The sequence below is a fragment of the Xylocopa sonorina genome, chromosome 18 (assembly GCF_050948175.1).
Source record: "Xylocopa sonorina isolate GNS202 chromosome 18, iyXylSono1_principal, whole genome shotgun sequence".
In the NCBI taxonomy this organism is placed as follows: Eukaryota; Metazoa; Arthropoda; class Insecta; order Hymenoptera; family Apidae; genus Xylocopa; species Xylocopa sonorina.
In genome coordinates, this window is record NC_135210.1 from 2259559 (window position 1) to 2276626 (window position 17068).

A 17068-nucleotide genomic window follows, 5' to 3' on the forward strand; every position below is an offset into this window, starting at 1 on the left:
AGAAAAAAAGGGTTTCTGTTTTCTTACGTCTGAGACGGACATTCTGCAGGTAATTTCGAATTGCATTTCCAAGCCTCGAGCTCTGTTTAGACTTCGTTGCTCTGCGTCGTCTACTCTTGTTTTAGACGACGTTGCATTTCGAGCGATCGTCAGATCGTCGTTCGATCGCGCGAGTTTTCGAAAGAAAGGGTTTCTGTTTTCTTACGTCTGAGACGGACATTCTGCAGGTAATTTCGAATTGCATTTCCAAGCCTCGAGCTCTGTTTAGACTTCGTTGCTCTGCGTCGTCTACTCTTGTTTTAGACGATGTTGCATTTCGAGCGATCGTCAGATCGTCGTTCGATCGCGCGAGTTTTCGAAAGAAAGCGTTTCTGTTTTCTTACGTCTGAGACGGACATTCTGCAGGTAATTTCGAATTGCATTTCCAAGCCTCGAGCTCTGTTTAGACTTCGTTGCTCTGCGTCGTCTACTCTTGTTTTAGACGATGTTGCATTTCGAGCGATCGTCAGATCGTCGTTCGATCGCGAAACTTTTAGAAAGAAAGCGTTTCTGTTTTTTAAGGCTGAACGATCGTTGTCAATTACATCTCAAGATTAATCGACATCGCGATTAACTGAAACGATACACGAGACTTATGATGGATGAGCGATCCTGACGACGCGGCAGGCGTGTGGCCTGGGTTCCAAAATTGTAACCCCTCCCCCGCTATTTATAAATTCATTTAATAATAGTAATGTTCACGTTCTTGGGTACTGTAACGCGTGTACGCGCGGACAGTCGCGTTCAGAAGCGAAACACGATCTTAACGACACGTGTTTCTGCCTGAGAACTGGCAATTCCGCGCGGATCCGTGATAATGCAGCGAAACGAATGAGATCTGAACGAGAAACCAGCATTGTTCCTCGCAAAAATGCATCGAACTGGTCCACAATCTAATAAAATCGCGTATACTTTGAATAAAACATAATAGTCGCACGAAATTTCTGTTTCTCATTTGTCTCGCGCGAGAGGACCAACTCAGCCACGAATGTGGCAAAAACAGGACGCAAAAGTTGCTCGCCGTGGTATTTCAGTTCAGACTTGAATGGACGGTATTTAAAAGTTGCTCTCTTATTCTTCTCGTTTTTATTCGAGAGCGGACGAGGTCTGGGCCGCCAGAACGCGGTCCAATTAATACGACGATTGAAGGATAAATGAAGGCAAACGAGGATCACGTCAGCCTCGTTCGTGACCGACCCGTCGAGTTTCGCGAAACGCCGCTCTCCTACGTGACAGCGAATAAAAGTTCCGCAGACTGCTTGCACGCTGCGAACGTCGTCGAGACTTAAAGCGCACTCGACTGGAATAGGTGGCTGTATCATTCGAACCTGCGAGCATGTAATATTAACCCGCATTCGCGAGGTCAAAGTGATTACCAAGCTATCGCTCGACCTGCCACGAGAATTCGAACGTGTTTCGTCAGTTTGAAAGCTCGTTCTTAATATAAATAGATATTTTATTCTAAAGCGGCTTCTAAATCTTTTTTGGCCAACGTGCGCCACAAGAGGGTGGAATCTGCACCCTCGATTATTTCTCCACGCGAAATTTCCTTGGCTATCTTCGATTTATGAGGCACGTTAAATCTTTGGCTACTCCCCTTACGATGGAAGACAAGAGTCTCTCGTATCCACGCTGATAAGATTCGTCGAGTTTCTCTGAGCTCGCCAGCAACCCCCTCGCGTTGGATAACCTATATCCAAGGCGGACCAAAACGAGCAGGTCCATTCTTTGCTGATAAGTGCTTCAACATGCGGGACACGTGTTTCAGCACACCTTACGCGTCGCACAGCTCGCATATTTCATATGGTATCGGAAGCGTTTCCTACACGATCGACCGCGGAAGCTATAAATCCTTGCAAATATCCGGAAAAGTCGAAGATCGACGGAAGTTGTAGAATCATAGAGACTAATCTGCATCGAATGAAATTGTGGGACTTTTTTCCTTTTTTTTTTTACTATGAAAAGGGAACTTCCAAGTGGACGTTCATGTTCGTTGATCGAACGAAATCTGACGATAAATATTCTTTTCGAATCAATTTTTCGAAGATCGACAGAGGTTGTGGAATCATAGAGACTAATCTGCATCGAATGAAATTGTGAGACTTCTTTTCTTTTTCTTACAAGTTGGACGCGGATAAGAAGGGGTCTTCGAAGTAGACGTTGATGTTCGTTGATCGAACGAAATCTAACGATAAATATTCTTCTCGAATCAATTCGTCGAAGATCGACGGAAGTTGTGGAATCATAGAGACTAATCTGCATCGAATGAAATTGTGTGACTTTTTTCCTTTTTTTTACTATGAAAAGGGAACTTCTAAGTGGACGTTCATGTTCGTTGATCGAACGAAATCTGACGATAAATATTCTTTTCGAATCAATTTTTCGAAGATCGACAGAGGTTGTGGAATCATAGAGACTAATCTGCATCGAATGAAATTGTGAGACTTCTTTTCTTTTTCTTACAAGTTGGACGCGGATAAGAAGGGGTCTTCGAAGTAGACGTTGATGTTCGTTGATCGAACGAAATCTAACGATAAATATTCTTCTCGAATCAATTCGTCGAAGATCGACGGAAGTTGTGGAATCATAGAGACTAATCTGCATCGAATGAAATTGTGTGACTTTTTTCCTTTTTTTTACTATGAAAAGGGAACTTCTAAGTAGACGTTGATGTTCCTTGATCGAACGAAATCTAACGATAAATATTCTTCTCGAATCAATTTGTCGAAGATCGACAGAAGTTGTGGAATCATAGAGACTAATCTGCATCGAATGAAATTGTGGGACTTTTTTCCTTTTTTTTTACTATGAAAAGGGAATTTCCAAGTGGACGTTCATGTTCGTTGATCGAACGAAATTTAACGATAATTATTCTCCTCAAATCAATTTGTCGAAGATCGACAGATGTGGTGAAATCATAGAGATTAATCTGCATCTAAAACTTGTGAAACTTCTTTCTTTTCTCTTACAAATTGGGCGCAAATGAAAAGGGTTTTTCGAAGTAGAGGTTGATGTTCGTTGATCGAAAGAAATCTAACGATAAATATTCTCCTCGAATCAATTTTTCGAAGATCGACGGAAGTTGTGGAATCATAGAGACTAATCTGCATCAAACGAAACTTGTGCGACTTCTTCCTTTTATTTTTTTACAAGTTAGATGCGAATGAAAAGGGTTCTTCGAAGGGTACATTGAAGTTCGTTGATCAAACGAAATCTAACGATAAATATTCTCCTCGAATCATTTGTCGAAGATCGACGGAAATTGTGAAATCATAGAAATTAATCTGCATCGAATGAAATTTGTGAGACTTCTTTCTTTTTTCTTACAAGCTGGATAATAGAATAATAGAAGAGGGTGAGAAGGTTTTTTCGAGGTGGACATTGATGTTCGTTGATCGAACGAAATCTAACGATAAATTTCCCCTCGAATCGATTCGATTCGCAAGATTCGCAATGCCAAAATTTCTCGCCTGAAATTACTGTCGCGCGTGGTCGAATTAAATGATCCTCGTCGTCACTCTCGATGGAGTGGTTCAAACACCAGCGACGATCGACGTCGTAAAATGCTATTCGACGTGGGTTGTACGTTCCATCGATTTTATCTACGATCTCGTGCCACGTTCCTAGTTTCGCCCGATGTTTGGCCGCCTTAATTGTTAATAACACAAATTTTAGCCACAACCGCGAACAGCTAGACCGCAAATGGCTAAACTGCACGCGGTTTGACTAGCATTCCGTTTAAATAAACAACGCGGCCGCGTGTCGGTTTAGCTACACGCGATGCATCACAGATTTCTGTGCCTCGAAAAACCGTGCTAATAAACGCTTTACTTTCTATCGAGGAAGACATTTCTCTGAAAATAAACTGACAAATCTTTCATCTTTCTGAGATAAATTCCTTCTTTCGATTGTAATATACTTTCTTGACTGATTTCAATTTTCGAATTATTTTTAAATTATTCGAGACGAGTGATACACTGTGTGTCTTGTGATTTTCTGAAGTGAGACGATACAGAACACACCATATGTGTCTTCAAACTAGATTTGAATTATCAGTGATTAATAAGAAAGTGATTGTGAGTATAAAATACATAACAGTATGTTATATTAATATTAAAAATAGTGAGAGGGTGAGAGATAATTATTGCAAGCAATCTTCTACTGAAAATGATTAATACAAGTAAGAAAAAAAATATTTACTCCTGAAGATGATCTCCGAAAAAATGCCTCGCCTCGAATCGGTAAAAATCGACTCGAATATCGAAACGCAAGGAACAAATCACCGTCGCAGGATTAGAAAATCGTACCCAAACGATTACATTTCCTGCATCTGTCTAATGCCAGATTTCTGTTAACGCTTTCACGTCTGATGACACAAACGCGTTGTCACTAGCGAGTCGAACAATGGCTACGACAACATGTCGGTCCACGCACAAGTTGATAACAACTGAATCAATTTTTGTTTCTCAACGCACACTCAGTTACTTCTCTCTCTATGTAGTTCACATTTATTTTGCACGTGTGCGTTAAAAAAATTCACGCGAATTTTTTAGCTCAATCAATAATTGGTGCGCAAAGTTCGTACAATCGAGGCTCTTCAACTTGTACATTTTCAAAACGAACACTGTGCACAGTTCGCGAGGAATAAATTCTCATGCATCGTGGGTAAAAGTATTATGATAACCCTGAAAATCCATTGCGACGCGGATGTCCTTCGACCACGAGAAACAACGCCACAAAAGCGGCATAAAATGGTATCCCAACAAATCTGTGACTCATTGTATTTTCGAAATCGCACTGCTACATCGTAAAAGAAAAAAATGTGTACACGTACAAACGTGTGTAAAATATATACGCGCAGGTAGCGCACTGTGAGCAGAACAGCGCTCGTGTATTGGTGACTAGTAATAATAACGCGGACTATGGCCAACGTTTATACGTCTATTTGTTTCTCGCGAGCCTTGGCAACTGCTAAGTGCCGCCACATATATAACAGTTAACACGGTTACGAACAATCAACGAAACAGTGCGAAACGGTATCGCGAAAAATTGATTCGACCGGTGCGAAGGTTGAAGATCGATCGATCCGTGAAATCTCGCGGTGAAACTGGAGGAAACTGGAGTTTGTAAACGACGACAGAGGCTAAGTCGAGTCGTGAAACTTTTCTCAGACGACAATAATTAACGTCGACGAAGTTAGGGGGGCGGCGAACAGCCAGTCTCGATTCTCTCGAATGGTCGCGCGAGCTGAAAAATGCAACTGCACCCTGCGACGAACGAGAGGATCACGTCTCGCGACCTGTGAAATATGCAAAACGACGCCTGCTCGTTCTTTCCATCGCAACAGGGCCGAATGGGAGATAAAAACAGTCGAATTGCTTTCCATCGTGAACGGGAATAATTAACGTCCTAGTCGAGTCGTTGCGAAGCTACAACTGACGCAAAAATGCATTGTATTTATCGTAACATTTAAACAATTATTAATCAAACACATATCGATCGAATGTACAAAAAAGTACACTGAAAATTCTAGAAAATTGCAAGTTAAGAGCGTTCTAATTTCTCAGAGCTATTTTACTAGCATCCATCTCGTATTTTAAGTAGTACAACACTACGACTGAAGGAAATCAGACACAGAATTACACGAAACAAGAGACAAAGTTTCAACCTGTTCTACTTAAAATAAAACCTCGCACAGATCATCGTATCAAATGTATCTCAAAACGTGACGTTAAGAGACTTACGTGTAAAAATCTGATTAAAGCAACGTCACATTGAAAAGCTTCTGTGGCCACTCTGTAAGAGTAATTCACGGTTCCTTCCATCGAGGTCTGAAATTCCGTGGGTTCGTTAGTCGAGAAAAAAAATATGTACGCACGTTCGCTCGAGATTTAAGTTATTATTACGCGAGACGGATAAAATGATAGGCGAAAGGAGCTCGCGTCGAGTATCGGACGCGTTAAGTTATTTAACAAGGCCCGATGGTCCTTTGCGAGAGACCTCGAGGCGAGCAGAATCGCGGCTGGATTATAATTAATACTAACGAAACGAGCACAATAAGCGGGACCCCGCGAAAGAACGGCGACAGATTTTTAATCAGACCCGGAGAGCGCCGCTCGAGGACAATGTGAAGTTTCATTTAGATAAAAAATTTCCATGGGAACAAGATCCTTTCTGCGCGCACGCGGCGAATAACAAAAATATTTGGACATCGTAATAACCGTGACTCCAATTCTGAATAAATACGGGGCGAGCTACGAAAATGTATTACACTGTATCGTGGTATAATACGAAAATACCAAAAATGAACGAGTATCGATTCATTCCTCGCTTCGTTGCTCGAATATCACAAGCAGACCCCAGAATGGAGCGGACTTTTTATATTAAAATTTAGCAACAGGACGCTGACAAGTTTGATTAAAAAATTTAATAATAAGACAGCAACGAGTCTGATTTCTACGTACACGTAACACAAAGAAAGAAACAAGAGCTGATTTTATAGAAAATGGAATAAATCTAACAGTCTCACAATAGTACTCGAACCTTGTCCACTCGCAACTTTTACAACCCCAAAATGGAGCGGACTTTTCGTATCACGAAAATTTAGCAAAAAGACGCTGACAAGTTTGATTAAAAAATTTAATAATAAGACAGCAACGAGTCTGATTTCTACGTACACGTAACACAACGAAAAAAAAAAGACTGATTTGATAGAAAATAGAATAAATTTAGTAATCTCACAATGGTATTCGAACCTTGTCCACTCGCAACTTTTACAACCCCAAAATGGAGCGGACTTTTCGTATTACGAAAATTTAGCAAAAAGACGCTGACAAGTTTGATTAAAAAATTTAGTAATAAGACAGCAACGAGTTTGATTTATACGTACACGTAACACAACGAAAGAAACAAGACTGATTTGATAGAAAATAGAATAAATCTAATAGTCTCATGGTGGTTCTCGAACCTTTTACAACCCCTCGCAACTTTTACAACCCCTAAATGGAGCGGACTTTTCGTATCACTAAAATTTAGCAACAAGACGTTGACAAGTTTGATTAAAAAATTTAATAATAAGACAGCAACGAGTCTGATTTCTACGTACGCGTGACACAAAGAAAGAAACAAGAGCTGATTTGATAGAAAATAGAATAAATCTACTATTCGAACCTTGTCCACTCGCAACTTTTACAACCTCAAAATGGAGCGGACTTTTCGTATCACTAAAATTTAGCAACAAGACGTTGACAAGTTTGATTAAAAAATTTAATAATAAGACAGCAACGAGTCTGATTTCTACGTACGCGTGACACAAGGAAAGAAACAGGAGCTGATTTGATAGAAAACAGAATAAATCTACTACTCGAACCTTGTCCACTGGCAACTTTTACATAACCGCGATGCACGTACGCGTTAAATCGCTATCGCTGTCTTGTAATTGCAAGTACGAGGGCAGCCAAAAACTGGCGCCTGACTGAAATAATATAATGTAATGTAACGCGTAAAAATAGTGACAGGAATGCATTCGTTTAATTACTCCTGTAACCCAGTTACCGCCTTAGTTACGATTGCTATTTGTACCGCGAGCGAGGCGGCGCGCGTATTCGTACCGCGATTCGTTTTTTCGCGCGGTCGTTTGTAATGGAACTTTGTTATCGGTCTACCTCGACCAAAGTAATCACATTATCCCGGCTGATGCCGTTATTCTCGTAAACTGAATGTACACACACGTCGTTTATCGAACAGCGCATCTAGCACGTCCGCCCGTCAGCCTATTCCGCGAATTGTTTTCGCCTTAGAGGGACACTTCACTCTCTGGGACCAATAACAATATCCATTTTCCTAATCCATCAGAGAACGTGCGCCAACAAAAAGGTAGCCGTAGGTAAAATTTGCTCGCGTAAACACGCGTCGCCTGAACGCACACCATTATAGTAAATTAAAGAGTGCGAGCGACGTGCGAGCACTTTCAGAGGTATTACGTCGCACACTGTCGACGAGCTAAACAATCGTGTCCATTGCGATCAGAAAATAACAGTGTTTACACCAAGTATTTACTATCGCGGCCATTTAAATCACAGGCATTTAAATGCGCGCTGATCGATTAAACGGAATTAAATCTCCTATTACATAATAACAGTAGTCTCGTAGTATCGACATAAGCGTTGTTCCCTCGCACGATACTTCAGATCACTAACAAGACTCTCTCAATTAATTCAAGAAACTAATCGTACCTTCTTACAACAATAAAAACACTTTATTACGAATTATCCTACAAAAATGTAATATAGATCTAGCTAAAAGGAAAAGGAAGACGTTATCGTTACCAGAGAGAAACTTATTCCATTTTCGCAGCTAGTACAGAAGAGTCAGGTTCACCGACGGAAAGTTCGACGGATCGATGTCGCGAAGGGGATGACAAGACACGAGGCAGAGTCACTCGCAGGATCTTACCTTTCGCGGTTCAGGCGCGTAGATCCCTGGCAGAGGCGCGAGCAGGTGCAATCCAGGATTTGGGATGCCAGAAGCCGGATGTCCAGGCGGGATCGGCAGCGGCACCAGCTTCAGGCCCCAGGGTAGGTACCAGGGCGCCGTGTGGTGCATGATCGCGGCACAATCGTGAACGGTTCCACTGTACGGCGAGAACAACGCGCCAGGATTCGCGTAACTGAAGGGAAGGTTCTTCTATAGCACTCGCACGACTCGCACAGCCTGCGATCTACGCGTTACAGGTTCTGCAGCCTCGAGGCGAACGATACGGGGATGATCGAGGCGAGCAACAGGATCACCTTGGCATTTTCTGCGACGAGTACTATTCGCGAATCGGCGCGACTCCTCGCCGGTTGACAACGATCGACAGAGCACAGATTCCCTCGGCTATCTCTCGACGATCACACGCGCAACGAGCGATCGTTGTGGCACACTGACGTCATCGTTGAGCTCCGTACGGAGGGATTCTCTGTTTGGTCCTGGCTCGTTCGTTCACTCGTCTCTCTGCGACGACCTTTGCCTCAGTCGTGCGAATCGCGAACTCGAGCGGAGCACGGAACCAGCTGCGAACGAGACGTAAAACACCGTACGTGCACTCGACGAGCGCGCGGCAACGACTGATCGCCGATCGAGCGGCGACGCTCGAGCACATGGCCGCGACTACCCCCACCCCCTCCCTGCGAACAGCGCGAGCTGCTTCTAGGCCGACAGACGCTGCGAGCACCACACCCCCTGCCAACCCTATTTTCTCACTGATACCAGCGCAAACGTTTCACTTTTCCTACCCCTTTTTCTCACCTACTTTTTCCTTCCCTGATCCGCTCGCCTCCCCTCCAGCCTTCTCTCTCGTCTGTTTTTAACCTTCCTGTACAGAGCTACATCGGAACTGGACGCTATAGCTATCGTTTTTAAAATTTTACTTCGCTAGCGTATTAGACCGCGTGCATCGAAGAGCAGCGAATTCGTCCGTTGGGATGATGAATTAGTAATTTTTATCTAGACGCGACGAACTCTACTGTATTTTTAGTTATTTTCAGGTGTAAGCGAACGAGTGTCTGTACTGAGTGGCTAGTTGAAGATTAACTCTTTTGTATCGCAGTGGTGGATGAATAATTACAACTACTGCGATTTTGTAAGAGGGGATAGTTTTTGAAAAATTGAAGATTAACTCTTTTGCATCGCGGTGGTGGATGAATAATTACAACTATTGCGATGCGTATTTTATAAGAAGGGATAGTTTTGAAAAATAATGTAGTAAATAAATGAAAAAGTACTGAGAACTGAAGAGAGTGGATTTAGTATTTAATATTTTTCCTTCACTTGCGTTCGCTAAAATTATTTCACGGCGTTACACCCACGTAATGTCGTCGCGCAGTGCAAGAAATTAACTTCCATTCCCGAATCGAGGGAAGAGCTGGCAGTTCGCACACGAGCACCTCGCAGAGGAATTATTTTGGCATTATAACAAAGCCCGGCAACGGGAATCGTCGCCGATTAAATTACACGGCAATTTCATCGGCTCGTTAGAAAGTTGGCGTGGATTTAACCAGGATTATTTACATTCTCATTAAATATAATTACCGTCCGACGGGTGCAATCTAAAATTGGACGCACACTCGGGGATATAACTGTATCTAACTTAGCCGACGGTGGATACTCGTAGACTATCAAACGAGATCCCATATTGCCTCGATCCTCCCCTAACGAATCATATATTTATTAGCAGGCGGCTGTGCCTGATCCGTCGAACCCCAAGCGTGGTCCAAACTGCTCGAGGGCTCTGTTTAAAATGCCATCAATGAAAAACCATCGCCCCGCGAAATATTCACGTGCTGCGTACGCGATAATTAGGCGTCACCCGACAACGAACGATCCATTTCCGTTCGCCATGCATCGAGTAACTGCACGTGGCACGATTTCTATTAATATTACCTCGTCGATCAGCGTGTTAATGCGAGAACGTTAAAAAGTGTTAATGAGAGCGCTGTGCGTGTTAAAAGATGAGGAATTGCACGGTAGATGCATAAATTACTGAGACAGGCTGAGAGGCATTAAGGTAATGAGCGGCGATCCTTGAGTTCGGTAAACGGTGACAAATCTGAATCGTGTCGCGAAGACGCTGGTACTTCGAATCGAGCTTTTAAATAGACGCTTCTGCAACGAGCCCACTATTAACACAGACAGAAATGACAAGCGTTCGGTAAACAACAGGTGACCACGTTATGAAGCAAATATTGATGAACAAACGTTCGTCCGCGCGGAGACGAATCGTTGGGTATTAATATTAATGGAGCCGCCATTACACTTGCTGATTGCGATCCCGCTGATCGCGCGGAAGGTGGCCAGTCGGATATATTTCACGCGCCACCCCTTATCGAACGTTACGTATCTATGCCAAAGTTCAAATAAATTTCGCCGACGCGAGCCCTCGATCCTCGATCATACTCGAGCTGGAAAACGCGATTTAACGAGAACGCTCGCACAAGTGCCCTTTTACAACGGTGTATATTCGACTTATAATAAATCAGCCGAGTTTTATATAACCGCGATCGCCATCGATTCGAATCGAACGAAACCACGACGGACTGCAAATCACTGCTCTCGTGGAGGCGAGAAAAATCAGGACGAGAATGACAAATACAAAACCGCGCTGCCATCAAGCGCCCAACATCAGTCGTGGCTTTCGAAGTAGAACGAAGTCGAGACGAAACAGGCGCGAGCGCGACTTCTCGAGCGAAGAATAAACGTCACCGCCGACGAACGAATCGATTTTCAACGGTCATTTCGCTTCGTCGCGATCCTTTTAACCGGGACCAAATATGGATAACGGAGAAGACTGGCGTGTTTCTTCGCCAAATCCATAGACGTCCAGTTCGTTTCGCCAAGGTCGTTTCATGGGAGATAAACGATTTGCGATGACCAATTCGAGGGCTAATTTAGCGGGTCGAACGCTAAGTATAACGCTGAACGCATCCGTCATTTGTTTCGCGAAAACTTCCTAACGACAGCGTCGTGTGAAACAAAAAGTTCGCGACCTCAACGTAGCCATGAAAAATTATAATGGCAGGGATAATAGAGCTGTGTAAAGGTTAAGAAACAACGGTTCTGCATCGCGGTTAATGCCACGTCTGTGTGTATTCTCGAGGGTTGCACGTTTCGTGAAAAAATTAGATTTCCACCATCCCTTTCGGCTGATAGGATTTCTTCGACTACCCCTACTGAAATGGAGGGCTTCCTCTCGAGTCTCTGCTTTGTACGTGATACGTATAGCGTTCCCAGGGATTGATCGGCACATTGGGGTTGCCTGTTGTTTATACGATTTACTGAGGATTCGATTCTTCGTTATTTCGCTGCCTTTAAAATCGCAAGCGTTTTTTTTTCAACGTTAACCAAGAAAGACTTATTTATTACTATGAAATTATTTATACGACCGAAATGAGCATTTTTGATCGTAGATTTTCGTTCGTACCAAACGATACGAGCCATTACGTGCATGTAAAGCCCGTCGATTGGCCAATACGATGCGCCACGACGAGTTTCACGGAAGCTAACGAGCACGCCACGTAAATTATGTAAGGAGATTTTCGAACCAATAGACCGTGTAACGCAACAGCGATCAGATAAATGTTCCTTTCTCGACGTCACGATGAAACAGAAATACGCTTAATATACCTCGCGTACGTAGAACGTGTCCTGGTCAAGGGACTAACGAGCGTCGATCAATAAGAATGGTCGAATCGCTCGAAATTACAAAATAGTACGCCGGTGAAACTTGTAACTTTGAAACGAACGAACTCGTTCTCTCGTGACGATCAATGATATATCAGTGAAAATGTTTCTTTTTAAGTCACAATTGAGCATTTAATATCTCACGTTATTCAAGGCTGATACAACAGGAGAATAAAATGAAAATTCAAGCTTACTATAAGAGTAAGTAACTAAGAAATTTCTTTCTTTATTTAGATATTAGCCGCAAAGATCGACAGTCGAGCGATTACAACAGAAGAATCAAATGAAAATCCAAGCTTACTATAAAAGCAACTAACTAAGAAATTTCTTTCTTTATTTAGATATTAGCCGCAAAAATCAACAGTCGAGCGATTACAACATAAGCTTGCGTTCGCATGAGACACAAGCTTACTACAAAAGCAACTAACTAAGAAATTTCTTTCTTTATTTAGATATTAGCCGCAAAGTTCAACAGTCGAGCGATTACAACATAAGCTTGCGTTCGCATGAGACACAAGCTTACTACAAAAGCAACTAACTAAGAAATTTCTTTCTTTATTTAGATATTAGCCGCAAAGTTCAACAGTCAAGCGATTACAACAGAAGAATGAAATGAAAAGCTTGCGTTCGCACGAGACACAAGCTTACTATAAAAGTAACTAACTAAGTAAGAAACTTCTTTCTTTATTTAGATATTAGCCGCAAAGATCAACAGTCGAGCGATTACCTTCCTAATTAACCGTAATAAAAACGATCAGGCTCGTCGCAGCCCCTCGATACATCACCACGGTCGTGGTTGTTCAAAGCTCACGCGGAGGCTTCGATGAGACAGTCGAGTGGACGCGAAATCGAGCGACGCTCGTATCCTTCCTACGTACACCTCATTATACAAAGATCGTTGCGTATCCGGACGTGCACGCGCGCTATCAGCGCACGAGATTTCCAGTCATTGACACGAGACGAGGTGGGCCTCGTCGCGCGAGCTCTTTTTACGCCACCCTTTGCGTAACGTCGCGAAGCAACGAGGCACGTGAAATCGCGAACGAACACGCTCGAACCTTGAATCAGCTCGGATCGGTGACGCATAATGATAATGCGCAATGATGAAACCGATCGATGCCGTCTAAGTTTCGCTGAGATTGAAAGTTCGCCTCGAGGCAACCACTGGAGGATGCAACGACTTGGTTTTTATCTATGAGTCACCCGCTAATTGCTTTTGCTAATAACCGCTGCGAGCTTTAACCAACGATTCGACCGTTGATATACGCGACTGGCGCACGCATCGAACTTTCAATTTCGATTATAGCTGGCCTATTAAAACCGCGTGCGTCGAGGCCTAGTGTAATTCGATTTTAAAGGATTATGATTCACGAGGGGAACGATGGTTCTGAATCGATACGCTCGCAACTCAGCTGCGCAATCGTTTCGCGTGCATAAGGAAATTATTTCTTCAACGGAGCTCCTATAAACTGCGCGTTTACTTTCTCTGGAGCGATGCGGAATGCGCGTAATACCTGGCGCGCAACTGATGTAATAAACGAAGATGGTAGAAAGGCGAAGAAACATGCGAGGAGAATGGTACGCAGTTCACTTGCGTACACTTTGCGATCCTACGTGCTTTTACTTTCTAGAGCTACCAACAATAGGCCCAGCTAAGATCGCTCGTTCGAGAACGCTCTTCCCACTTTCTAACCGCGCGCCAATCGCTAACGAGCATCCTCGATTTCCCAGCTGCTGTCGAGCGTTCTTTAAAAATTCGATCTCGACACGGCGTCCAATCAAAACGCGACGAGAGGATCGCCAACGTCCACTCTGCTGACCACGTGTGTTACCTACGTGGTCGCTAAAAATACTGGCAAAGAAGCGTTTCAAGGCGACCGAAGGATTAATGGAAACGAGAAATGTGGCGAGAAACTTTTCCATTCGATCGTATTCCACGTTAATATCTCCGCTGTTTTGACAGCTTAAAACAAATCATTTCTCAGGAGGTCGAATAAAGTCGCTGGACACTTAAAAATGGCTACTTAATTCCACGCAACATCAAAGTTACGTATTCGCGTGTAAACATCTGACGTCTGCCATGTATCTTCCCTTTAAATCGTATCTCGCGATGTTTGTTAACGCAGACGAGGCCAATTCTCGAGAATTCCATCTGAAGAAAATCATTGTTGCGCCACTGTGGCAACAAACAGCCGATAGATAGTTCCAAGAACTAGATCAGGAGGAACGATAAACGGGGCGGAAAATAATCGACGATGTTAACGATCGAAGAAGATCGGTTGGCTTTCGAGTTACTGCTGCAGTCTCTGAAAGGGCAGCGAGCCGATTCCGCGAAGCCACCTGTCGGCGATTTGTCATTCACCCCGCATAGCTGAACGGATGATTTATCGCGGCTACTCGAGGGCAGCGGTTAGAACGAGCTTCGTGGTCTGCGATCGTGAACACCCGGATCTATCTTGCGATACACGCGAAATCAACGACGACGCACGACGACGTTCCACTTCCATGTCGAACCGTGTCGCACAATGCCACGGATTACATTCGCCCCGTTTTCTCGAACCGTATCGCCTGTTCCTCCCTGTTTCGCGTCTTTTGTCACCCGGAGCCACGCTTCGTGCGATTGGACGATCGATCTCTCTCGAACAGAACGCGAGATTGGACAATTGGACAATCGTGGACGTACTCGTCTCGTGAAATACATAATTTAGAAACGATGGAGGGATAAGCGATAAACGCATCGTTCTAACGACCTGTCTCGTTATACCACGTTAAAATCGACTGCGCATCCGGTAATTATCCACTGTTGATTACATTCCTTGGTTCTCGTTAGCTGAGGAACTTTCGAATCGCCATCAGATTTATCGTATCGCGTCTTTTCCCTACTGAAACGTTGTAACTCGTACGCGCAGAGGTGTCTTCTTAAATTGTGCGATTAAGAGTAAGGTATGGGATACGATAAATTGGGGAACGTGTTGCGCGGTTTCTCAACGCCATAAAGTTCCACAAGAGGAAAAGTTACGAAAGCGGAGGTTAAAGTACCAAGATTCATAGAACCCGTTTTGGCAATGGCTCTGAAGACTCTCGAGCTGATACGAGGCAGTAGAATAAATGAATGAACCGTGCTACAATGTAGACGAACGATTCATTCGTATGATGCATAATTGGCATCAGAGTTATATGAACAGAACCAACGAATTTAGATCTAGAGCTAATTAATTATACGAAAATGGTACCAAGGTGATAATTAATCCTGTTATTAGCTACGAGAACGATAAATCTTGCTAAAAGCCAAAGATGAAAATCGAAATTTCCTTCTCGTCCGTTTTTCGAGTTACCAAATCAATGGTTAGAAAAGAACTACGCTATAATTAACGGTGTGCGACGCGGAAACGGCGACCGTGACGTTTAATTAAGGAGAGGTCGATTTTTCGTGTTCGCGCGACGCCTAAACGCCATGCAAAATTCAAGGCGATTCAACGAGCCCTGACGCGAGGGAAGTTTCACCTTTAAACTCTGTTTCTATGCATACAAAACGTGTCCCAAACGTTACGCCACCCCCATGTACCAGCGAACGACGTAACGCGAGTACAAGAGCGTGGCTACAGTCGCGCGACAGTCGACTATTGTCGATTAACCATCGAAATACCACTTTCAGATACCCCACAATCACCAACAATGGCTACTCTAAATTTCAAACTGCAAATGGCTATCAGTAAACGCAACTTAATCTAAAGAAGCGATTGTATTAGAAACTTCATCGAGTCTAAAACATAACGATCCAAGAAATGGTCCCTCGTTATCTCCAAGAGTTACTTAAACCACTGCAAATTCTACGTTGAACGTTTCGACAAGTAGATAAATAGCAATTCAGCGTGACTGTTGTCTAATACAACTAACCAGTTTGCTACAGCAAAGTTTCGTTACAACAAGGATCTATTCTTCAGCGTTGAGCATCGATACGGTTCAGAGTGAATAATGGAATCGAACTGATGGGGTTAACGTATTTCTGGTGCGACCTTGACACCACGTTCGCCAGGTTTCCCAATAAAAGATGGTCCAAGCAAAAGTGGAGGCGTGGAAGCGGGCGTTTCGTTCAGATCTCGCGTGGGTGAAAAGTGAGAACGGAAATCGCAATTAAGGTGAAATGCCAAAAACGTCGAGGCACGAGCGTTGGTGAATTATCGACGGCGTTTACGTTTGGGTATATCGAAACGTCAAAATATGTGATTAGACGAAGACCCTCGTAAATCAGCAACAGCCGCCATTAATACCCTTCCTCATCCCCACCAGCGATGTAATTGTGCTAAATATATAATTGCAACCGGCTGAGGTACTCGTGAAAGTGTGCAAGAGGTATAATCGTAGAGAGAGGAACGATTGCTCAAGTACCAGACGAATCTTACGAAATTGTTTGTTAATTTATCGTAGTCAAAGTATTATTGCAATTTTCCCTTATTTCCTCGATTGTTTCTCCTTGGTGTTTCCCTTAGCGATATTTAATGACCATTCTGTGCATATTTTCTCGTACGATATCGAAGAAATTATGATTTATATTAAATATATGATGTATTATATTATTGTGAATGAAAAAGTGCGACCAATTTTTCCTTTACCCTTCCTCGAATAATTTGAAGTAACGTTGAAAGCAAAAATACCAGTTGGCTTCGTCGAGCGAAGGTCTAGGATGAATGCCATGACTTTCACTCCAGTTCTCTTATTAGAAACCGCCCTTGTCTTCTCCACCCCGTGGTTACATCATCAAGGAACAACGCTTCTGTTCATTAGAGCAACGCAATGTCGGACTGCTCGT

At 43.3% G+C, this 17068-nt stretch overlaps 1 protein-coding gene across 2 annotated transcripts in view; it reads right to left on the bottom strand.

The window, feature by feature from the left end:
• Window positions 1-17068, bottom strand: part of LOC143431553 (pseudouridylate synthase RPUSD2) — a 278936-nt gene that overhangs the window by 234619 nt on the left and 27249 nt on the right. Inside the window, exon 1 of one of the 2 annotated variants that reach the window (XM_076908375.1) lies at window positions 8494-8863. The exons of the other annotated variant lie outside the window; for it this stretch is intronic. Within the exon in view, the coding sequence (XP_076764490.1) occupies window positions 8494-8643 (150 nt within the window). The 5' untranslated portion in view covers window positions 8644-8863. Of the gene's footprint in view, window positions 1-8493; window positions 8864-17068 lie in introns of those variants that run through there. 2 annotated transcript variants of the gene reach the window in all.